The sequence below is a fragment of the Siphateles boraxobius genome, unplaced genomic scaffold (genome assembly GCF_051911475.1).
Source record: "Siphateles boraxobius isolate OS27281-9 unplaced genomic scaffold, OSU_SipBor_1 61, whole genome shotgun sequence".
Lineage (NCBI taxonomy): Eukaryota > Metazoa > Chordata > Actinopteri > Cypriniformes > Leuciscidae > Siphateles > Siphateles boraxobius.
The window spans coordinates 12488549-12514497 of NW_027509188.1; the positions used below are offsets into that span (position 1 = coordinate 12488549).

At 38.0% G+C, this 25949-nt stretch overlaps 2 protein-coding genes across 7 annotated transcripts in view; both read right to left on the reverse strand.

Annotated features, from left to right (window-relative positions):
- The window catches only part of LOC143718282 (NACHT, LRR and PYD domains-containing protein 3-like), a 32799-nt gene extending 9347 nt beyond the window's left edge, over positions 1-23452 (reverse strand). Inside the window, exons 1-9 of one of the 6 annotated variants that reach the window (XM_077209310.1) lie at positions 23156-23359; positions 22361-22658; positions 21513-21587; positions 14003-15809; positions 13423-13596; positions 12457-12630; positions 12181-12354; positions 4536-4709; positions 2482-2528 (exon numbers count right to left, since the gene is read on the reverse strand). In XM_077209310.1, the coding sequence (XP_077065425.1) occupies positions 2482-2528; positions 4536-4709; positions 12181-12354; positions 12457-12630; positions 13423-13596; positions 14003-15809; positions 21513-21587; positions 22361-22628 (2893 nt within the window). In that variant the 5' untranslated portion in view covers positions 22629-22658; positions 23156-23359. Of the gene's footprint in view, positions 1-2481; positions 2529-4535; positions 4710-12180; positions 12355-12456; positions 12631-13422; positions 13597-14002; positions 15810-21512; positions 21588-22360; positions 22659-23155 lie in introns of all 6 variants that reach the window. The other 5 variants (XM_077209311.1, XM_077209312.1, XM_077209313.1 and 2 more) reach the window with 5 other exon arrangements.
- Positions 1-25949, reverse strand: part of LOC143718368 (uncharacterized) — a 295554-nt gene that overhangs the window by 228581 nt on the left and 41024 nt on the right. The gene's annotated exons all lie outside the window — the stretch shown is intronic.

A 25949-nucleotide genomic window follows, 5' to 3' on the forward strand; every position in this document is an offset into this window, starting at 1 on the left:
ATCCAGCTTCTTTTCAACTGTACCAGTTAATCTTTCCATTGCAAAGCATAGATCTGTGTGGTTACCGTGTCCCATGCAGTTTTCTCACTAGCTCTTGGCCATCTAACTCCAGGCCTATGCCCGTTGAGGTTCTTTTCTCTCTTATGCTGGTTAGTCTGACCGGGTTCACAAGAATCAATGTGTTTATCACTAACTGTGCAAACCCTCATCTCCTCTATGACAGGGGTGCTGATATCCTGCGAACTGTGGTTTGCTTCCTGTCGCTGGATTGAAAAACAGTTTTTCACCATTGCTGTGTTCCGGATTTTATGGGCGGGGCTAAAACGGGGTCTTGATGACGCACTGGAGCCCCTGAGCTCCTGGCCCCGCCCCTACTTAATGATGCACTAGAGCTACTGAGGCTGGGCCCTCCCCTAACAATATAAATAGAGCACATTCACATCAGTTTACCGCTCAATCGCGAGTTACTGTCAGTACTATTCGTTACTACAGTTTGCTAGCTAGCTATGCCTTCGTCACGGAAATGCGTACTACCTGGATCCGATCACGTACAAAACAGATCGGTGTCCTTATTTAAATTTCCGAAAAAACGATCACATCAAGAAGAAGTGGATTAATTTTGTGAAGAACCAGCTTGCTGGAGAGCTGAGGATCACCGCCAAAACCCACCTCTGATCATTTTACACGGGATAGTTTTAGAAACTTTCGTCGGAGACAACTGGGATTCACTGATAATCCGCTGTTACTGGTGAATGGGTCCGAACCGACTATCTCCCGCCTCGGCCTTCATCCTCCCGTCGCGCTGACAACTGGTGCAATCAATCGGCAGTGCGTGCCCACCGTGCGAGCATCCATTCCGGCTGTATCGGTGACAGTTGATTGTGGCGTCGGCAGCTTTCCCGCGAGTGGGCGTGGTTTCAGCACAGCCAGCGGACACGCCCCCAGCGTTTGAGAGCAGAGACTACTGCTAATTTTTTCACGATTTTGATAGCTTATTTTATGTACTTGCCGGCTTTTTTTATCATTCAAATTTGGCTGGGTGTCTAATTACACATTTTTCTGTGGTGTGACAAACTCAGAACACATACTTAATTGATCATATTGTGAATTGACTTTAAGTGAACATAAACAGATGAGAAAGACGTGTGACAGTATCAGTGTACTAGATCTGTGGATTATGTCTTAATGTCTACAGTGCTTAGCATAAGTGAACACACCCATGCTAAAGTTGACTAAAAAGAGGAATAAAAAATCATCTTTTGGAAATTGATCTTAATGCCTTAATTACAAAAATGGGTAAAAATCCAACCTTCAAGGACACCAATTTTCTTTCTGAATGAATAATGTATCGTAAAGAAATAAATGTTCTTCCTCAAAATACAGGTTGCAGAAATCAGGACACCCCTATGTTAAATTCCCATAGAGGCAGGCAGATTTTTATTTTTAAAGGCCAGTTATTTCATGGATCCAGGATACTATGCATCCTGATAAAGTTCCTTTGGCCTTTGGAATTAAAATAGCCCCACATCATCACATACCCTTCACCATACCTAAATATTGGCATGGTTTTATTTCAGTTAGCCTAATAGCTGGATTGATTTCCATTGAGAGATGATCTTATGGAAAGTACCCCATGCCAATCTCAAGGTATGGTGAAGGGTATATGATGATGTGGGGATATTTTACTTCCAAATGCCAAGGGAACTTTATCAGGATGCAACTTATGCAACCTGTATTTTAAGGAAGAATATTTATTTATTAACGATGGATTATTCATTCACAAAGAAAATTGGTGTCCTTAAAGGTTGGATTTTTCCTAATTTTTTTAATTAAGGCATTAATATCAATTTCCAAAAGATGATTTTTTATTCAACTTTAGCAATGGCTGTGTTCACTTATGCTAAGCACTGTATCTAATGAGTGATTATAATCAAGGTATTAATCAATATTTCCCTTCTAAATATCAAATGAGTTGAATGACTTCTCTAAGCTTATGAGAATTTACTTATTTATAGAAGTTACCGGTGTGAATGCTGAAATGTTCTTATCATGAAAAACATGATTCAGAATGACTGCTAAAGGCACACCAACATATACTGAAGAGTTATTTAGAAATAAATCAAATCAAAGAATAATATAAAATGTGTTCTGTTGCAAGATGTTAACAATCAGTTCCAAGGCGTTGACACATTTTATTTTATTTTATTATTAGTTATTGATTTATTTTTGGTGGGGGGTGGGGTCTTGTATGGGTGTCCCTTATTTTGCTTTGCTGAAGGTGGCAACCGTGAGTGAATGTGTGTGTGAAAATTTAAAAATGCAGAAAGTTTGGTGTGCTGGGTAGATTTAGGGGTCGGCTTAGTATGGGGGGGGGGGGGGGATATGCAGTTTGTACAGTATAAAAAGCATTACGTCTAAGAAGAGTCCCCACGAAGATAGTGAACCGTGTGTGTGTGTGTGTGTGTTTATGTGTAGACATACATTTTCGTGGTCCTGCTGTAATCCTGATCTCTCCTCCATGATCCACACTAGAAAAAACACACACAGTGACAATCAATCATAGCGTTATAATTTTTATACTGTACAAACTGTATATCCTCTCCCCCTACACTAACCCGACCCCTAATCCTTGCAACCACCCGAGTACCCTAACAACCATCCAGAATACCCTAACACCAATCTAGAATATACCAGCAATGCTAAAATACGTTCACATATGCTACAAACATGCTGAAATTAAAATGTTAAAATATGCTATAAACATCTATCTAACTATCTATCATTTATCTGACAGACTGTATTGCCTTCAAAACATTCAAACTATAAAACTACTTTGAACTTCAAGCTACTTCAAACTGGAAACCTTCTAACTTCAAGCTTTTAAATATAAATATATTTCATCCTAATTTGTTAGGGGAACCATGAGATTAAAGGACACAGTGCCTGTCATCTAATTCCACTAACTGCATTAGGTTATACCTCGAAAAAAGAAAGTGAATGCCTGATTTGATGAGAAGGTGCACATTTAATTTATGTTTTTATTTAATTTATTTTCTCTTTGTAATGTTCACAATGACCAAATATTGTTCTTTTATGTTGTGCAAATAAGAATACATAGACCAGTGCTAGAAACACTTGTCTACAATAAGTATTTGGTCGGCACTTGTAGAAATGCATAGGCTACATTAAGTGAATATAATTGTCCTATTGTCACCCTTTATAGATCAGTTTCATGCAAGCTTGCATGCTTTGTTTATGAAGCGAGTGATTCCAGTTATATTCACTTACATTGTAAGTGATAAACTTGTCCAATCTTGATTGGTGCTGCGTCACTGTGTGACGTGTTCCAGCGTGAGGCAGAAGCTATAAAGGGAAGCCGGCAATACAACAGCCTCGCATGAACGGAGTTTTCACATGCATAACAGTCATTTTAATATGTGTGGAATGTTTAATAAGGACTCTATATACTTGGTTGAAATTTAAAGCATTAACTATTGTGGCGAGCAGGGCGAGGCCGGTGGCGTGATTACTGATGAGAGACACCTGCACGACACACCGGTCTCGTATCTCTCATGGAGGAGCGGAAGCATAAAAGGAGGAGTATGATCGTGAAGGACGAGAGAGGACCAGGCCTGGACTGTTTTATTTGATGTTATTTTTTATTATGTGTGGTGGCAGTCGACCTTGAGGGGCTGCCGTCTTTACTTTCTTTTTGTATTTGTTTTATTTCGTTATTAAAGTCTTTAAATGCTTGCCGGTTCCCACTGCCGACTGACAGCTGTAAGCTGTGTGCGCTGATGGTGTGCGCTGATGGATGCGCTGAATGGTTTGTTAGAGCTGCACGCTTTCATTGACTTGCGCAGTTTAATTCTCACACTTTAATAGTATTTACTCCTAACTTAATAAAACAAGCAGTTACTACGAGGAATTATTACATCAAAATGTAAATCTGTATGCAGGTGGGAGGTACTTTATCTGAATGAAATACATACACCTGTTCTTGCATTAGCTTGCGTGCCAGCGAATAACCCTGTCTTAGGTTCCGACCCTTGACCTAGATGAAAGTTACCATTGGGTTCAGAAAAAATAAGCCTCCTTTGTGTCAAGCTCATTCGATCCTGTGTGAAAAGAGCATATTTTCCACAGATAATAAAATGTAATTTTGTCAAATAGTTTGTCATTTTTTATCTTTTTCTATATTTATTTGTTTTGTCAGTGTCTTTGTTGGGTTTTTTTGTTTTGTTTTGCTGTTGTAAGGTGAAGACTGAAATAAATTAAATCATTTGACGAAGTGATACTGTAATGTGATTAAGACATGACTGGAACTACTTAAGGTGTGGGTTTACTGGAAAACAATTACACACCTTAGAAAGTTCATCAACCAATCAAAATGAAGCATTCAATAGCATAACTATGTTAATTACCAATTAGAACTTTTGTAAATGTATGAAAGAATTCAAACTAGTTTGTAATAAGTGAAGATGGTAATGCTGTTTTTGGAGTGATTTCACCAAAACTCTTCCTGCTTCACATACTTGAGTTTGTCCAGTGTGCAGTTTGGATCCTCCCTTTTTTTAGAGAGCAGCTTGATTCCTGAATCTCCTGGGTGATTGTAGCTCAGATCCAGCTCTATCAGGTGTGAGGGGTTTGAACTGAGAGCTAAAGACACAAAACCACAGCCTTCCTCTGTCACCATACAGCCAGACAACCTACAGACACACACAACAATAGTCCACATGACTTAAACATTTATACCTATTTCAGGCATTCATTAGGTATAATTTATTATAACTATAAAAAAATATATTTTAGTAGAAGACTGCGGGGAGCTAATGACAATAAAACACTAGTGACTAGTGATGTCCGGTTCGTGAACGAATCATTCTTTTGAACCTGTTCTTTTAAGTAAACTGGTTGAGCCACTTCACAAAATTGGATTGAATCATTCTAAACAGCTCGCGTCTTGACAATTTACTAAAGTTAATCACTTTCGGCCATGGCTGAGGGTCACTCCGACTGGAAATAAACCAATATATTATTTTAAAGTTTGGAAACACAATAAATGGTTTGTAAAACCGTCAAACCAAACATTTATTTGTTATATTAATATTGCAAAATATTTTCAGGAACAGCTTATTCAATTATAAAATACACAAACAAACTTTTACCAAGGTTCTAAGGGGCAAAGTAAATGTTTAAATGTATTAATCAAAACAGTATAAACGTATTGAACATACTGGAAACATGCTTCTACTTTTTAGGTTTTAATATATTCAGGTTGTAGCAGTTCTCAGCTCACCAGTAGACTCGGCAGTAGTGATTTAGCATTCACCATCTGAACCGAAATGTTTCTTTCAGACAACTGATGCTGTGCTGATTAGTGATGGAACAAAATTCACAGTTCGGATCATTTATGATTTTTGAGCCATGGATCAGATTATTTTTCAGATCAGAAAAAAAACATAATAATAATTTGAAGTTGAAGTTCTTCAATACAACATCAAAAACTACTAGCCTAACTGATAACGTTCACACATTATTTAAAACAAGTGAACAGTCAGTAATAAAATAAGAACAAATACACAAATTACAAGCAGAGATGAATACTAAATAACAAATTTACAAAGTCTAACAGTAGTGTTCAGGTACAGAAATATATAATTAAGCCTAAATTTAAAATAACACTATTTGTTCACTGTAGAAATTAAATATAGTTTTATCTTTCTTAAAGCTGTATTTTGTTGTTTCATTAACATTAATGACACAGACAACCATAGGAATATTAGGTGTCTGCTGTCACTTTAAGACCAAATGCACGGACCGAAAAAAACTGACAAACATCCGATTTCATTCTCAGCTGTTCATTAATGACATAAACGATCTCAGACCCCAATCACCAATCTAGAACAATAAAATTCAGGCTCCAGCCAGTCTGAGCTAACCAATGAAAAACCCAAGCTAAGAATTGTATGGCCATGCAAGCTTTAAAGAGATGAGCCCAAATAAAGCAAGATAATGGCAGAGGTTGTTTGATCACAAGACAAAGGATTTAAAACAGACCTCCTCCTTCTTAAGGACCTCTGAATGACCCCAGCGTTGAACTCTCTTAAAACCACAGAAACTGAGACTTTACATATAAAAATACATAAAATCATCCCAAAATAATTCTTGATGGACTTAGATTACATATAAGTTTAAATCATTATATATTATTATGCTTAGATCACATATAAGTCATGTAATTATAACTATTAGATGTTTGAATGAAAGTGTGTGTTGTTTCCTATCAGTGCGATCGTATGTTCCCAATTATGAAGATGGCTTGATTGAAATCTGTGTAAAATGTTTTGTATTCTTATAATAGGAATCATGCCTAAACTGTACCCTCTGCACTCTCTGCTAAAGCTGGAGAGTAAAGAGATCACAGATAACGCATTATTTACAATGAGTGGTGAAAAAAATGCCATCTCTCAAATAAAGGCTGGACAAACATTTGAGTTTAAAATCTTAGAACCCGAACAAAGCCTTTGAGTTTCGCTTGAGAAGATTTATAGAAATAATGGAGTAACCAGACAGACGAGTAACCATGTAGACAACCACACGAAAGAACCCAAATCAAGATCAGAAGAACATGGGTTAAATAGCTTAATTCAAGCCACCTAACTACTCGTTTCACTTTCTTTCCTTTTTTTAGTTTTCTTTTATTTTCCATTGAGAGTCTCGGTTCTAAGTTAAGTTTTGCTGCAAAGTTTCGGTTAAACGATTCGACTGCAAAGCCCGCTTCCATCCATACACCAATGCAACACGTGATTGGCCGACCAAGACATCTATCCAGGCACGAGGAGACCGCCAGCCAATCAACGAACCCGGGAAACCTTTAATAACCCCACATAAGAAACGACAGAAGGGTTAAATTAATGATTGATGGTTCGTTGAGGTCATGTCTTATAAGTGCATATAGAAACTTGGGATTTCATTATCTCATTCTTTCCTCACTCTCTTTCTTTCTGCAACTTGTATGAATGTGTGTGTGAGCATGCGTATGTTTGTGTTAGATATTAGTTTTAATGTGTTAGAATTATCAATAAAGTCTTGTTTGTATTTTAAAGATAATTGTTTTTGTGTTATATGCTTATGCATTTAATGTCTTAAACTGCTGATCTAAATTAGCTTGCTAATAAATAGTGTTTTCACTAGTTTGGGTTTTTATATCCGCTGCAGAGCTGATTGCTACGGCCCGTTCAAATGAACGCTGGACAAGTAATTTGCTCGCCGTAATAAGTGATTCTTTCGAATTCCCAATAAATTAATTAACAATTCCCTTTGAGCTAAATTGACCTGTCTGACCCCTAATAATGACTCCAAATTATAAACTTTCACTCTATGATGGTTAAATTTAGCAGTTAATCCGCAAATCACATGCGTGCCGAACCATGGAGCATCTGATCCGTACGGATCATGGATGAACTGCGATCCTTTCCTAGCCCTAGTGCTGATAATATGAGCACGGATGAGGGGACTTGGATGAGGGGGCAAGTTTGGCGAAATGTAAGTTTGTTTAATAAAAATAAAAACGTCCACATTTGCACATCAGGGCATGACTGTATTGGGTGCTTGCAAAACGTGAATGTTAGGAACCCAAGATTGTGATGATAATGATTATTATTATCATTTAACTTAAGTCATAATTACAAATAGCTTTATTCAAATGTGTTTGCGTGTATTTTCATCTACCGTGATGATATAATTGACATCATTGCATGAGGAAGTAAAGAACTGGTGAACTGTTTCTTTTAACCAGTTCATTTACATGAACTGCCTGAAAACCTAAAAAAAAAAAAAAACAACAACACAAGATTTGTTTATGTTCATGAGAAGGGTCAAATATGTGATAAATATATGGTTTCTTAGTTTTTTCCGTCCAGAAGACAAAAACGAGAAAACAAATTATCCAAAGGTACACGGACCAGATTGCCATTCATTTGCTGCCCTAATTGCCTATGTGCAAATACACTGAAGGCTCACTCTCACTGGTATCCAAGGTCAATCATCAACACTATCATCCCTTAATCCTTTCACACGTAAGTTTAAAATATTCTAACTGACCCCCCAGCGTGAGTTTTTCCAGGCGACCGTTATTTAGAACTTGTCACTTTAATGTTTCCATGGTGATGCGTCATTGCTTGTCACGTGACACAGCGCTGAATGAATGATGATCTGCTTTTATGTCATTTTTCCTTTTTATTAAAAATATTCACAAATATATTAGCTATAGCATGAAACACTGATATTCCAATTGTCAAATATGTGCAAGTGGATGTGTTTTGTTGTTTAAACACCTTTATAACGATCGCGTTAGTTGAGCTGTATGCGCCATGGGCGGCGCCATGTTAGTTTGTTTCACAGTTCAGAAAATCGGATCCGTTGGATTTACAACACGTCAATTCCTCCACTTCTCACGAAATACATGAAAGTAAGTGGCCGGTGAACTGGGAGAAGAATAGGATAAAATGTAAAGCTACTTACACAATGTGTATCTGATATGAATAAAACGTGTCGTCTTATTATAATGGAAAGGATAACTATTGCCGCTTCCATAGTCATCAGTCTGTATTTTACAAACTCAAAATCATTGTTTTGCTAGTACTTATGTGTATTTAAATGTCTGAAACCTAAAATAAACATTATGTGGTTGAAAACACTGAATAGTTGTGATATATGACAGCACTGAGTGTGTCCTTCTCTGGCTCAGTGCCAGCCAATGCGCGAAAGCACGTTTGAATTTAGCAGTTGATCACGTGATGCACTGACCGTTCTAATCACACCGGTGTGATCGTACGCTCCAGGGACCAGCCAAGACTGATCACCCCGGTTTGATCATACGTGCGAAAGGGTTGAATGTGTTTTATGGAACTAAATACATCGTAATCAGCTAAAATGCATGCACAGGTTACTTTGGTTCCTGAATAAGTGCAAACCCGAGTCCGTGTTGCTTTCACCTTCATGCGTATCGCGGCACAGTTTGAGTGCAACCGAACTCAGACCACCTCCTCCAGGTAGTCTCAGGTTCGATACCCTGGGCTTTCACATTACCAATTTAACATGCGAACCATACCCCTTTCTGAACTAAACTGCCAGTGTGAAAACGCCCTAAATGAATACTGTGCTGCGTTCCACTCTGCAACATGGAGCATGTTAGAATGTATATTTTTATAATTACATCCCCACCTTCATAATTCATACTAAGCCATATCCCATTGTCTCATATGTATTGCTAGAATTGATTAAAAAAAATTGCTAGCCAACTGGTGAGTATAATTTTTTCATATAATCGTCAATTGGCATGTGGTGTTAATTTTGAACCCTCAAGTCAAGTCAAGTCAAATTTTATTTCTATAGCAGATTTAAAAGCAAGAGTTGTGCCAAAGTGCTGTACAGTAAGACAATGTGCAAATAAAAAAAAACATAAGTATCTGAAAAGAAAGCACAAGACAGATACAGATATAAACACATTACACCCAATACAATTCAAATAGTAAATATATAAAATCTATCTATAGCGATCTAATCAAAAGCCAGAGTGAATAGATACATTTTTAGAAACGATTTAAAACTGGCTAATGAAGGAGCAGACCTCACAGCGAAGGGCAGACTGTTCCATAGTTTAGGTGCTGCAGCAGAGAAGGCCCGACCACCCTTAGTGGTACAACGAAAATGTGGGACAGTTAAAAGCGACTGATTACAAGACCTTTGTAAGAGTTCTTTGGGGAGTGTATGTATTTTGGTGCAACACCAGAAAGAGCCTTGTACACAAAAACAGCAATTATAAAATCGATTCTGAACTTAACAGGAAGCCAATGTTAAATCGCTAAAATAGGAGAAATGTTATCTCTCTTTTTTGTACCGGTAAGAAGTCTCGCTGCGGCATTTTGGACAATTTGCAGGCAAGAGATTGTAGTTTGAGGAAGGCCACAAGTACAGGGAATTACAGTAGTCCAGACGTGATGTAATGAAGGCGTGGATTACAGTCTCTAATTTAAGTTAATGTAATTTAATGTAATGTAATGTACAGTCTCTATTTAATGTACTTCCATCTGGTAGACGATATAAAGTACCTTTGGTGAAAAAGGCCAAGTATAAGAAGACTTTTATTCCGACTGCCATTGATATTTTAAATAGGAAATAGGGGAGGGGAGGGGAGGGGAGGGGAGGAGGGGGGAGGCGTGTCTTAAATAGTGTGGTTGTCTTTTGTATTGTACTGTTTGTTGAGCCCTTGTCTAAAGACAATTTTCTACCCCCCTGTGGGGATAGACAATAAAGCTTTTTTTTTTAATTAAATCTTTTGGAGACAAATACTGTTTTACTTTCGCAATCGATCTCAAATGAAAGAAACTGCCCTTTACCACTGAACTGATTTCTTTTTCAAAATGTAGTGCCGAATCCAATATAACACCAAGATTATAACACCAAGATCTGTAAATGTTTATTCTGACAAAACCCAACTGTGACCATATATTTTTAAAGTATTTTCATATTTTTTTATATAATTTTATTTGTAGAATTTGTATTACTATGTTTCTTGTTGTATCTGTATTTGTATGTGCACTGGAAGCTTCAGTACCAAGGAAAATTCCTTGTGTGTGCAAGCACACTTGGCAATAAAGCTCTTTCTGATAAAGCTCTTTCTGATTCCTTACATGAGGTTGAACACTGATGGGGATAGAACCTAAATTAAAAGGAGATGAGGACCTAGATGGGCCTAAATTCAAAATTTCGCTCTTTCTTTCATTTAATTGCAGATAATTATTTGCCATCCAACATTTTATCACCTCAAAACAGTCACACAGTATGTCCGAGGGATGAGAACTGTCAGTTTTTGCCAGTAGATAAAACTGTGTATTGTCAACATACTAGTGGTCAACAAAATACTACTGTATGGTCAATTGTATCATAAGCAGTGCTTAAATCCAACAAGACAAGCACTGCATGCACACCGGTATCGAGGATTTGCAAAAGGTCATTGCTGACCTTCAACAAAGCAGTTTCCGTATTGTGCATAGATCTAAAACCAGACTAAAAAGTATCAGAAATATTGGATGTACTGAGATGGGTATTCAACTGACAATGCACGACTCTCTCTAAGAGCTTAGAAATAAAAGGCAACTTGGAGATAGGTCTAAAATTGTTAAGGATAGATGGGTCCAGATGAGGAGGGTGAATTACAGCACGTTTAAAACTAGCAGGGACAATTCCATTCGCTAGAGATCTGTTAATAATAGCGGTTACAGCTGGGCTCAGTTTCAACAACTTCCTTAAAAAGATAGTACCGAGAACCCTCCCTGCGATGTTAATTGTTTGCCGTACACAGCCACTAGATGGTGCTACTAGCCTGTTCAGTGCTATCGGAAGAAAACCATGCATGAAATAGATGCATTTTAAAGATATACATTTTACTGTTTTAGTACTTGTTTAATGCCATTTTGCAATTTCAATCTTCATACAGTCCACTCCCATCCCTCCACCCCCAACAATATTTTTTTCAGATTCATGCAGTCCACATGAGTCATACTTTTGTATACTTGTGTATAAATATGGGGGGGGGGGGGGCATTCCTGCAAATGTTGTTTTGTTGTGAGGAACTAGAGTGAAGAGATGACTCAAAGGATTCATACAACTGTTTATTATATAAGAGAATAGACAAACCAAAGTGTAGTAACACATACACACAGAACACAAAGGATGTGAGAGAGCTGTCCGTACAGACACCTGTGGACACAGGCTGTGGAGACCACCTCAGGTGCACACCCAATGGGACGGGAAGCGAGATGAGATAGATGACAGCAAAAGCGCACAGCAGGCTGTATAATTACTCGCCTAGGCGTCCTGGGCACAGCAGCAGACAAGGATGAGACACAGCAAAGGTCCAGCAGCACACAAGACAATACACACAAAATGATCCTGACAACAAGGAACAGACACAGCAGAGAATATAACGGAAACGGAATAAGCAACAGGTGAGGGAAATCAGCTTGTAATCTTTGCACACCTGCACTGTATAATCAGTACTGATTGCCCAGGTCACGAGCTGCAGGAAAATGACATGACGTACACAGACAAAAGGTGAAAATGAAATCATTCATTGTGATAGCATTTCATTATTTTATTTTTACAAACATTTACCTCAGTATCTTCAGCTGACAGTTTGGACTCTTCAGTCCATCAGAAAGAAGCTTCACTCCAGAATCCTGAAGGTCATTGTTACTCAGGTCCAGCTCTCTCAGAAAGATATTTGAGGATTGTAGGGATGAAGACAAACTCTCACAACACTGAGCAGTGAGATTACATGTGAGAAATCTGAAGAAGAAAAACACAATGTAATTGCATACAGAATAAATCTTAGCAGTGTGAAATTTAATAATTAACTCATTGCTAAAAAATAAAGTATTTTACTCAAACCTCAGTATCTTCAGCTGACGATGTGAACTCATCAGTCCATCACAAAGCAACTTCACTGCAGAATCCTGCAGGTCATTGTTACTCAGGTCCAGCTCTTTCAGGACACAGTTTGAGGATTGTAGAGCCGAAGACAGACTCTCACTACACTGAGCAGTGAGATTACATGTGGGAACTCTGAAGAAGACAATCACAATGTAATTGCAAATTTAATAAATCTTAGCAGTGTGATATTGAATAATTAACTTATTGTTAGGACTGGGCAAAAAAACATTTTATGATTAATCTTTTTATTTTATTTTTTTAATGTGGTCTGTTCGATATCAATTCTCAAAAGCCACTAATTGATTTTTCCCCTATGTATTTCCGCAAACATTGAACATAAAATTCTTTTTCACATCTCCTTGCACTTAAATTGACAAATTCACTCAAATTTATCTTAAAATGCCCCCCTCTTTGAGTCTCCAAGTAAACATAGTCGTTATGGCAAACAGTAGAGAAAGAATGTATGTGCTTATATTCCTTCTGTTTTCTGTGTTCTTAATGTTAATCTAACAACAACAATTATTTATTTTATTAATGTATTTAATTTGCACAGTGAAGATTATATGCAGTATAATTTTACACTTGATTACTTTATTCAATTTCTGTACCTGTATTGGATTTGTTTTTTGTTTTATTGCTTGTCTAATTATTTGTTCTTTTTTTATTAGTTTATTTTTTATTTTTTTTTATAATCTTTAAAATGTATAAATAGTTTAAGTTATGGTTTTGAAATTGAGATCGAGAATTGTTAAATTTCACTGCTGTCTAAAATTTTGGGTGTCATAACATCATTTATTACAATAGATGGGTCATTGAAATCAGTGAATCGAATCAAGATCTCGTGAATCGGAATCGAATCGGGACATCTGAATTGATACCCAGCCCTACTTATTGTTAAAAAATATATAATATTTTAACTCAAACCTCAGTGTCTCCAGCTGACAGTTTGGACTCTTCAGTCCATCAAAAAGAAGCTTCACTCCAGAATCCTGCAGGTCATTGTTACTCAGGTCCAGCTCTCTCAGAAAGATATTTGAGGATTGTAGTGTTGAAGACAAACTCTCACAACACTGAGCAGTGAGATTACAGCTATGTAGCCTGTGAAGAGAACAAAACAACAGTAATGCAATTGTCATTTTTATTAGGTAGGGTTAATTTGGAGCATAGATAATTTGGAAAAGCCTTTGACTGAAGTGATGTAAGCAAAGCTAAAAAAAAAACTGTATTTTTAGTTTATTTAATTAATGATACAATTAGGAATATTAAAATGGGTTAAAACTCAGGTTCCTGAATCATTGAAGGTTCCTGAGTTTCACCTGATGCCTGACCCAACTTGCTTGATAATGGAGATACTTTGGTATTTAATATCATCACACACATTGATACATTTATATTTATTTATTTTTTCCCCGAAGCATCTCAGCCAGCAAATGACCTGTGTAAGATTAAGGCCCAATTAAAATGACTAACAGAGTGTATAAATGATTGTAAAGAAGACTCTTACAGTGCTCTTCTGGTGTTTTTGATCACTGGCAGCAGTGTCATCAGTGCTTGATCAGATCTTCTGTATTTCTGCATTTCAAACTTCTCTTGAGTCTCTTCTGACATCAGGAGCACAAACACCAGACCAGACCACTGAGCAGAGGAGAGATTCTCTTCTGAAAGATTTCCTGAGCTCAGTTTCTTCTGGATTTCCTCCACAAAGTCATCTTTCAGTTCACTCAGACAGTAGAAGAGATTGATGGTCCTCTCTACTGATTTCTCCTTCTTTATTTTCTTTTTGATATAGTCAACAGTGTCTTTAACATTCTCTGTTTTGAGTTCCTGTCCTGGCAGTAGTTCCTTCAGGTCACTGTGGTTGGACTCCAGTGAGAGACCCAAAAGGAACCGGAGGAAAAGGTCCAGGTGTCCGTTCTTGCTTTTCAAAGCCTTCTTGACTGCAGCCTTATGAAGCTGAAACAGTTGTTTTTTGTAGAGTTTGTGTGCCATTTTTTTCCAGGATTGAAGAAAGGGGTTTGCTTTCTTGTGTTTGTTAATAAAAAACACATAGAGAGCAGCAAGGAATTCCTGGACGCTGAGATGTACAAAGCTGAAAACACCATTTGTTGAAACAGCCTTTTCCTCCTTAAACATTCGAGTGCATAACCCAGAGTACAACGACCCTTCATCGACATCTAGTCCACATTCCTCAAGATCTTCTTTGTAGAAAATCAGGTTTCCTTTCTCCAGCTGTTGAAAGGCCAGTTTCCCAAGCTTCAGAATAATCTTATCAAAAGACATTGCATTGTCTTTAGAGTCATCACAGTATTTTTCTTTCATCTGTTGCTGCTGAGAAAGTAAGAAGCATGTGTACATCCCTGTGAGAGTTGTGGGAGTTTTGTCATTGCCCTCTCGTGCCAGTAGAGGCTCAAGAACAATAAGAGAGATCCAGCAGAAGACGGGGATGTGGCACATGATGTACAGGCTCCTGGATTTCTTGATGTGACTGATGATGTTCCCAGCAAGCTCAGGACTGCTGTTTTTGATGAAGTATTGCTCTTTCTGCTCATTGTTAAATCCACGCACTTCAGACACCTGATTAATGTAGTTTCGGGGTATCAGACTGGTTGCTGCTGGTCTGGATGTGATCCAGATGAGAGCAGAGGGAAGCAGGTGTCTCTTGATAAGGCTTGTAACTATCTTACTCACTGTTGTTTTTTTGTATACATCTGTAAATCTGCCACCCTCTTTAAACCTCAGAGGGAAGCGACATTCATCCAGCCCATCAAAAATGAACAAGACCTTACCGTCACCTTCAGGAAGAGAGGGCAGTTCTTTAGGATCACTAAAGAAGTGTTCGTGAAGCAGTTCCATGAGACTGCAGTTCTCTGTAATCAGGTTTAGCTCACGGAATGGCAGTGGAAAAATGAAGGCTATATCCTGATTTTCTTTTCCTTCAACCCAGTCAAGGATGAATTTACTGACAGAGACAGTTTTTCCTATTCCTGCGATCCCCATCGTCAGTACCTTTGTGTTTCGTTGACCCTCATGGACTTTAAAAATATTATTGCAGTGGATCGGTGTGTCCTTGGCATCACATTGTTTATGTTGATTTAATTCGATCGATCTCACCTCATGGTCGTTCTCTCTTCCTCCAGTCTCATTCTTCACCACATATAAATTAGTGTAAATATCATTCAGGTTTTTCTGATGACCCGTTTGTGAATTACCAAGCAATATCTGCTCGTAGTCCTTTTTTAAATTGTTCTTCAGTCTGCGGCTGGTCTCTGTGTAATCACAAAGAGTAGCTTGTCTTTCATCTGCAGTTGAACCTTTAAGAAAGAGGAGAAAAGAAAGCAAATACTAAGTGATCATGTTTTTCATTAATTCTTAAAAAAAAAAAAATATGTAATTTGTAACCTGGTCTGCAGTTCCCATTACAAAAATAACTGCAGCGCATGTGTGATAAAAACTGCACTTTTGCCATATTCAACATAGCGTATATGGTGATGGAAACACCTTGACAGATGCTGACTTGAATGCAGTTGGTTTCAGTTCTAAAATGTGTAAATAACTTTCTTTTTTCTAATTCCTACCTGAGCATTTATTGGATTGGTACCATTGACTCAGATCAACTTTAGGCCATGCTGACCAATATTAATAAAAGCTTTTTAATTAAACATTGACATCTAACATGAGACTGTATTAGGGTTAGGTTAGGGTTATTGAAATGAGCCTTAACATGTACAAGTTGCTTGCAGAAGTTTAAATGAAGGGGTTTAATTTGCATAAGTTTAAATTAAGGGTTTTAATTAAGACCATTTTAAATAATTTAACCATTTGTAAAATTAGAAACTGTTCTATTAAATGTACTTGTATAAGGTCTGCTGCTGTTCTTCTTGGCCCTGTAATTGCTGCTTGTTATATTTGTTTTGTTTCCTTGTACAGGCAGTGATAACCCTAATGAAAAAATGAATATACTTAAATGTATTTGAAATACTTTATTTTATGCTAAGTATACCACAAATACATTGCATATTTATGTACTGTTGGTATACTAAATGTGTATACTTAAAGTCTGCTAAATCTGTTAAAGTAATTTTGTGCTTAATGCACTTTAGTTAACTGGAAATTGTGCTGAGGTCCAACTAAAGATATAATTAAGTATATTTGATTGTGCTAAAATGGAACTATTGCTAGTATACTTTAGGTACACTTTAAATATCTTGCATTTAAATTAAACTGTGATAATACTATCCTTACTAATAGGGATATTAAACACATTGGCTTAATATTAAGTTTTTTTCCCAAATTGCTTGCACACAATTTCTGAAACTATGGCTCTATTTATGTAAACTATTTCTTGAAACTCTACACACAAAACCACAAAACACACACACACACACACACACACACACACACACACACACACACACACACACACACACACACACACACACACACACACACACACACGCGCAAAACGTCAGATATCTCTTGCAAAAGCAAACAGTTCATTCAAAACTATTAACTCTTTCAGAAATGGTGTTTTTGCATCAAATGATTAGCCACATAAACAACAAACTACACACAGATTTGAAAATGTAAAACACTACTATCTTGTGTATTTTGCTTGTTCAGTGTGCAGTGAGTGTACAGGTGTTTGTCACACATATATGTATGTGCCAAAAATACACTATATGTACAGTATGTATGCACAACAGATTAATTTTACACAGTTATGGAACTGAGCTGAATCAATACTGAACTGACTTGAGCTGAATACTGACATACAGTATATATATCAAGTCTCAAGCAATGTGTAAATATATTACAGTTTTTTTCGATTGCTAAACGACAGTGAGCACAACTGGAGCTACATGTGCAAAACTCTAACTACAGTCTGCACTACCAACAGTCACCTGAGCTAAACAGTTCACATCACCTGCAAAACTCATTCCAAGCAACACAACTCTTAACACATGCTCAACACAGGCTCAGTGCAGCCAAACACTACACAACCCTCACTGAGATAACACACACTGTCCCTCAGAACACACTGAGAGTAAAACACACTACACAACCCTCACTGAGATAACACACACTGTCACTCAGAACACACTGAGAGTAAACACACTACACAACCCTCACTGAGATAACACACACTGTCACTCAGAACACACTGAGAGTAAACACACTAGCATCAAACACCAATGCAGAAAATACAAACTTTTTATCTTTACAGTTTGAACAATTTCAGTGACTTCATACAAAGTAATATTTTCTTCAAAGAAAAGAGTGACATTCATTCACATGATTTATTAAAATTTTTAGAACATAACAATTCTTTAAGGTAAATGAAAATTAGCAGTTTGCTTCATTAGTCTGTAGTACAGTTTTTTACAATCGCTATGACAATTTTTTCAATACTTTTACAGTTTTTTTCGATTGCTAAACGACAGTGAGCACAACTGGAGCTACATGTGCAAAACCCTAACTACAGTCTGCACAGCAGCAGTTCATGTGGACCAAACTCTAGTTCGTTTCTCATTGCTTGAACACAGTTTTCAAAACTCTACACACTTATCTTTAACCACAACCTGCACAATACTGTGGATTTACAGCACTTTGTTCAAATGCTAACACACTGCTGTCAAAACTGTGAACCACACATTCAAAACAGAATAGATTTCAGCCTTGTGCCTTTCAAACACTGCTGATCGCAGTTTCAGCTGAAAGGCTAAGTAGTGTCTTGTTTGTTATTTGTTCGAATTACAGTATGTACTTTTAGTTTCTACCTTTTTTTTCTCATTACTGTAATTCCGTAAATTACTACAGACTATTTAAGCAAGCTGCTAATTTTCATTTAGTAATTCAGCAATGCCAGAACCAGAAGTGAACTGATGATGTGTTGGCTATAAACGCTAATACTCCTTTAATACTCTGTCATTAAAAACAGTAAAATGTATATTTTTATTTGTGTACATTCAAAATTTTTGCATTTGAAAAATAAAGAAAACAACATGATGCGCTGCTTTAGCGTGTCCTGGTCTCCTTGAACAAATTTCTGGCGTAGCCTACACCAAAATACAGCGAATAGCCTTCTTGGCGCGCCTACTTTTGAAAGTCAACATTTATATTATTTAAAGTAAAATTCATTATATAGGTAAGTCACTTAGGAATAAATCACAGTTCATGATAAAAAACTTGACTTTACAGCCTGGAAAATATAGGAAAATAGCAAATTATTTCACGGACCCGCTGGCACTTGAGAACTGCTGGTCTACACAGAAGAAAGCCCTGTATAGGCTCTTCCCTGGTACGGGTTGTGTCGAGCCATTCGTTAGTCTGGTTGTTTGAGGAGAAAAAGATTAAATGTAGTTGCAATAAACGAGTTAAGAATCCGCACATCAGCTGCAGCGGCGGAGGACTCTTATTCTGCTGTGCAGAACTGAGGAAGAACTGATGACGGAACAATTTGATCTTCAGCTGACAAATCAGAGGAAAGGGGCGTTTCATTCTCGCCCACGTGTAGAAATCGAATATTCAAGCTGTTTATTAATTTTTCTATCTCAGAACGAAAAATCAAGCTGAATTCGTGTTTTTCGTTTTTTTTTTTTTTTTTTTGGAAAAAATAAAAAAACGAAAAAGAAACTGTTTTCTCATTTTCTACCCGTTTCTGAAAGGAAAATCAAATGACCAAAAGATACACGGACCATATATGGACCTGCTATGTATTTACTTTGTAATTTTATTGTAGATAAGACTTTCTTTTTGTGCAAACAAAGAAAATGTGAGGAATTAACTGAAATATCTAGTTTGTTTCTGCGAACAGCTACTGTAAGGGCAGAATTTTCCAAACACAATTTTGGCCTACAGTGCAAATGTAACAATGAGCAATTTGCAAATAAAATGATTTAATTTGTTATATATTTAAGTATAAAATATATGAAATATTTAAATAATAATTTAACCTTTTCAAAAATGTATCCACACTTTGAATATCAGGTAGGTTATTGCTTAATTCAATTCAAATTTATTTCTATAGCACTTTTCACAATTTTGGATGGTTGTAAAGCAGCTTTACATGCATATAGAAAGTAGTTACAAAAGTAAAGATATGTAATTATGACAAATAAAGAAACAACATATAGTCAGTTTGAAATAGTGAAAAAAAAATCATGTAGGCCTACCTGATCAGAGGTTTTATTACTTTAGTGTATTCACAGTGGCGGTTCTACATTGAATTACACCCTGGGCGAGATCACCTTCGAGAAAATTGTATTTCTCAATTGCATAAATCCTTCATTACATCCAACATTGCCAAAAGACAATGAACACAATTCTGCTCAAACTATGACAGTGTAAGTTATCAGAATTTAAATATACACTATATACATAAATGTGCCAAAAATATATAGCCTACAATCAGATATATAAAAAAATTTCAGAGCAGAGAGCAACAATAATATAAAACATTAAGAATAATATACAAATAAAATATAGAATAAATATTCTATAGCACAAATACTTTATCACACAAATGTGAAAACACACTAAAGATTCAAGAGAATCTAATTATTACACTATTGCACTAAGAAGAGAACATTAGCTGTCATCATGAGGCCATTATAACTGTGTCATGAATATTTTTCTTGACCTCAACTACAGAGGTACAAATTGAATTTGTCATTAAAATGTCATTGTACCACTGTAGTTGAGGTCAAGAAAAGTATACATGACTTGAAACTACCTACAGAGTCAAAACTAAACCAATTCACCTTGGTGAGGTGACCCACATAATCGTTTTGTATTACTTATTTTTATTAGCCATTTCACACAATCCAGAAAAACAAAAATTTGCAGGAACTATAGGCCTGTATTTATAATATTATGAATGAAATGTGGGTTATTTTGGAAGAAAGTCGAGGTGGTGTGACTGACTTTAGCCCACTAATTCCATTATTGCTGATACAGTGCTCCTGCTACGCGCTGCCGCGCCGCCTCTGCGTGCGGTGTGTGAATGCTCTAATCTGTTAACATCGGCGCCGAAAAAAATACGCGCTGCTAACGCGTGCAGTGTGAAACCTTTACTGTCTATGTGAAACCAGCGTCACACACGGACGGCACCTTCTCAGCAAGCAGGGGCGCCAGTTCCCCACACAGTGAAATGATAAATAATACAAAACCGCTTCGCGGCGCAGATGATTTTTTTTGTTTTTAACTGCTCGTGCCGCCCCCCATGTGACATGAAAAAATGCCGCCCCGGGCGACTGCCCGGTTCGCCCGTGCCTAAAACCGCTACTGTGTATTCCTAATACACTCCAATGCACCTACTGTAACATATGGCCTGTTGCACTTTGAAAACCCTTTGGGCTGTCAAAATATTATGAATTTTTCAACAAACTATTAAAATTATCCTGACTAGTCCTCAAAAATTTACATAGAAATATAAAATGTCAAATAAATTCTGAAATGTTAATTGCATGTAAAGTAACAACATAAAATGTATTAAAATAATTTAAATCCATGCGTCACATTTAAATTCGCAGCGTAATGCAGGACTGTCAAACGGCCAAATCATTTCATTGTGTTTTACATCAGGAGCAGTTGTGCAGCATTTTGAGATTTGAAGCGCGCAGAGAAATGTTACGGATGGTTTTATTCCATCCGCACACACCGAAACACAAGCCGTTCTGCACGTTCACATTCTTCCACCAACGAACGGAACTGTCTGTGTATTAGTGCGTGCACAAGAATACAACTAATGTAATGCCGGTTTATTTTAGATCAAGTCAGGTAAAAGGGAAGCAAAACATTATGCAAATTATAGGCTGCGTAATTATTTAATGTTGCGTCTGCTGGCTTTATTTCTTCAATGGATTCAAGTTTAAAACACTTTTATTTTCTATAAAGTTTCGCGTTTATTTTCACGCACCGCTTACCGGACTGCGCCTATATTGAGACCTTTCTCTGCAATTCCCTTCAAAGCGTTAGTTCACCCAAAAATTTAAATTCTGTCAGTAATTACTCACCCTCGTGTTGTTCCAACCCCGTAAGCTTTGTCTTCACTAACTTTCTGGGCTGGCAAGTTTCGATCCCATAGAAGCCTATGGAGGACTGAGACAGCTCTCAGATTTAATCAAAAATATCTTAATTTGTGTTCCAAAAATGAACAAAAGTCTTATGGGGTTGGAACAACATGAGGGTGAGTAATTACTGACAGAATTTGCATTTTCAGGTGAACTAACCGTTTAAATCTATATAATCTGTGCTGTCATTGATGGAAAAATCGGTTTGCTTATAGCAGGACTTTTAACAGTAAAGGAAGAACAGAAAGTAACGTCTTGGTTAAGTAACCGAACGTGTTCGATTGAAAGTGAAACCCCAGTTTTACATGATGCATATCTGCAGTGTTGTGCAACTGGTAAAAACGATAGAGCTTCAGACCGAAGTGACCGAATGACAGTTCCTACATTCAATTGATATATATCTGTTCTCATTGTCTCACTGATGATATGTCAGTTACTGGTATACTGGGTTGTCTGCAAAATGTCAATAAAAGGCAAATTCTTAAGCTGTGGCATAATTTATAAAGCTTCCCAAACCTATTTGAAGCACACTATATTGATGCCATTAGCACACTCAAAGTTTACTTGGAATGCCATTGCAATGTGTTTAAAATCACTAAAAGTTTGTTATCAGTATAATATTAATGTATGTTCAACACTCGTACAGTGTAATTGAATTGCAATTGTAATATCACCACAAAAAAAATGTCCCTAGGGAATTTACACCATTTAATTTTAATGAGCTCCAACAGTGACATATGTCTTCATATTGCCTGTCAAATACATTACAGTCACAGTGAATTAAACCTTACCTTGCTTGTGTTGCTTGTGATTGTTCTCCAGCTTTTCAGCCAGATTATTCTGGTTTATCTTCCTCAGGATCTCCACCGTGATCTTCACAGCTTCTTCTGGTCCAAAACACTCCACCATCTTATCCACAGTTTTCAACCTATCTGCATTCTCCATTTCAGATTTTGTTATACACTTATGAGTATTATTTAAGTGCCACTGAAACTCCTTTAGATCATCTTCTCTCAGGTCCATCAGTGAGTTCAGAAGCAGCTCTTCAACAGACTCCATTATCCTTCACAGATTCACACCGATTCACAGCTGCAGGACAAACATAAAAAGATCTGAAGTAGCTTCAATCCTAACATTTGGACCTATGCACTCAAATGTTATTTGGATTATGAAATGAAGCTGTGATCAGATCAGAACTCACAGAGACAACGCATCCAACGAGTCTCAGATTATAATATAGTTCGACACAGAATGTTACTGTGTACAGACTGAATTATGATTAATATACTCTCATATGATCTAAATGAATGATTTGAAATAAAGGATCTGAGATGAATGTGTGCATTTATGAAGAGAGAAATGAGATACTGTCTGATTTGAGAGACGTATGAGGCTTCAGAAAGCTATGTGGATTTAATCTGCTAAATTTACTGTAAACGATCAAATATTGCTGTGAGTTTTGTTAGCAATCTAAAAAGTTATACACAATATGTCAATGCTGTTTGATAAGTCTAGATCAAAGTGTATGGATAAATGTCACTTTTTATCTTTATATATCAGTATTTTATGAAGTAGTATTTACTAACCATGAATAATGACGGTGAAGATGTTTCTTGTTCCTCCACTGAACTTGAACTGTCTTGAGCAGAAGTTACTTTGAAACTGCTTTCAGTTCTGCGGTCTCCAGAACTTTTTCAGAAAACTAGTAGAGATTTAATTCATAGAAATTTAATTTTTCAAAAGGATTTGTGACATAAAAGTGAAACTATGTGGAGAATCACTGTCTGTCATCAAAGGACTGTAGTTAAAAGTTTTCTTCTTGCATATGTTTGTGTGACAGGATGTGCCCCGATAGTCTATTTCTTGAAGCGTTTCCTGGTATCTAGAGCAAAGGGGTGAGAGACGTTTTTCTCACCATGGTATAGATCTTTAACTAAATGAACATAACAGGAAACAGCAGAGTGAGGTTTAAGTGACGCACATAAAAGCACTGGGTGAGACTGTCCTCTGCAGAAAACTCTGTCTGTATGCAGGCCCGGATTAAGATTTCATAGGCCACACACACACACACACACACACACACACACACACACACACACACACACACACACACACAATTCTCTCTCTCTCTGTCTCTCTCAAATTCAAATAAGCTTTATTGTACTGTACTGTATTGTACAGTATTGCCAAAGCATTGCCCATAACATAATCAGTAAACAAATACATGAATACATTTTATTAAAAAAGAAATAACAAGAAAAACAATTAAGACATTTATTTTAAAGTTTTATACATTTGCGCCCACTGAGTCACGTCCGGCCGAAACAGGCTTGGTCTGGGCCTATAAATATAGCTCGATGGCTAATATACTCTGGTTTTCATCGCCGAAGCGTACCAGCGTGTTGCAGGCACAGCAAAGATACGCAGTACTCATTCCCTCTTCTAAAGAGAACCGAGGTTACGTTAGTAACCGAGTACGTTCTCTTACGAGAGGTTCTCTCGTACTGCGTAATATCTTACACTAGGGGAACACAATGCCGTGCATGCTGGGATCCACACCAAAGTCCCAAAGTCCCAAGGGCAGGTGCCCCGGGGTTCATATAGTGCATAATCACCAGGGACTCACAAAGAGTCTGAGAAGAGAGGCTAGAAGCGTCATTCCCTACAAGTAGCATCCTCAGGGAGCTAATTACATCAACAGCAGTTTCAGTATTCTGAGCCGAGGGAACGGGGCAGACGGTACTGATTTTTAGACCGACAGTAGTTTAGCCTGTAAGGCGGGAACCTCTAGATTATAAAACCTTATAAATGTAAACGTGAGGCCCAACCAGCCGCGAGAACTGAGAAGAGGACGTTCTTCTTCTAATACTTCTGGTTCAGTTCTCGCGCATGCGTCGTGGAAATCTCTTGAACTCTCGTCTCAGGCCCACAAGGAAGAAAAGGAATAGTCGAATAAAGTCGTTATTTATGTGTTTTTTTTTTCGGAAAAAAAGTATTCTCGTCGCTTGATAAACTTATAGTTGAGCCACTGTAGGCACATGGAATATTTAAACATGTTCTTTAATGACTTTCTGGGCCGTCAAGTTTCATTCCCTCAGGCAGCCTATGTAGCAGTGATCCACCTCTCAGATTTAATCAAAAATATCTTCATTTGTGTTCCGAAGATGAACGAAGGCCTTACGGGGTTGGTACAGCATGGGGGTGAGTAATTAATGACTTAATTTTAATTTTTGGGTGAACTAACCCTTTAATGTCCGCAGTGGGGCTCGACAGCCTTAGTCAAACGGGTTGGCGCGTATGGTCGGGTTGTGGAGAGGTCACATGTGAACTACGAGGAAGGAGCAACCTCAGCAGCAGGAGGGATGTAAAGGTCAGTAAGCTGGGCTGAGTTGAGTGGGGGACGGAGGGGGGTGACTCTGGGACGCCAGAGTCACTGTCGAGCCCTCTTGAGGTGTCGTGGGCTAGTCGACGAAACACTGAAGACGGAAGGTGCCCACTTGAAGACCCTAGAGATGTCCCCTACTCTGCTCAATCCAGACGGTTGTCATGAGGGGACCGCACTGTGGTTGCAGCCGTTTGCATAGAGAGAGCTAGCGGGACAAAACCGCGTGGGGTTCAACATGTCTGTGAGAGAACGTGGGTGCGGGACAGCGGGAACATTTACTGCAGAGAAAACACCGTCGGCCTGAGCTGACTGAATGTGTGTTGGTTTCATTTTTACAGAAATCATGGGACATGCATTGTGTAGCGTTTGTGGGCACTGAGTTGTGGGCACATTCACTACATGTAATGCACAATTGACGAGTCGATTTTATTTGTGCGAGGCCTGGACTTTACTGGGCTGTGCTTGTGTGTAGGAATGAACACTGGGTCGTGGGCATTTTTATTACACTCATAACACCATCGGCCGTGGCCGCAATACAGAAAATACACACTTCATGTGATTTGTCTGGGTAGCCGTGAAAACGGCTTTTGTGTGCAGGCAAGCGGGCCGTGGTACCGGCTTGTTTACTGCAGAATACACTGGAATAGTCGCATTTTCTGGGACTGAACAAGCGAACATTTTCGGTGCGAGTCTGGCCGCGGCGAGACTTAAACACAGTTGCTTACCTAGGAGGGCTAGGAAGACTTTGAGGCCTCAAGCTTTATCTCAATCTTTGGCTGGGGCCCACGCGGAGGGGGGCGGCGTCCGGCAGAGCAAGAGCGGGCTGCGCGGGCGCCTTCCACTCAAGGCCGAGGCTCGCCGCGGCCTGATAGAGCAAGTGTATCAGCTCGTTCAATGCTGGCCCACTTCCCTGACGACTCGCGGGCAGCGGGGGGGAGGTCCACAGAGCTCGCCCAATCCTCACTGTCCGACGCCAGGATAGAGCAGCTGTCCTC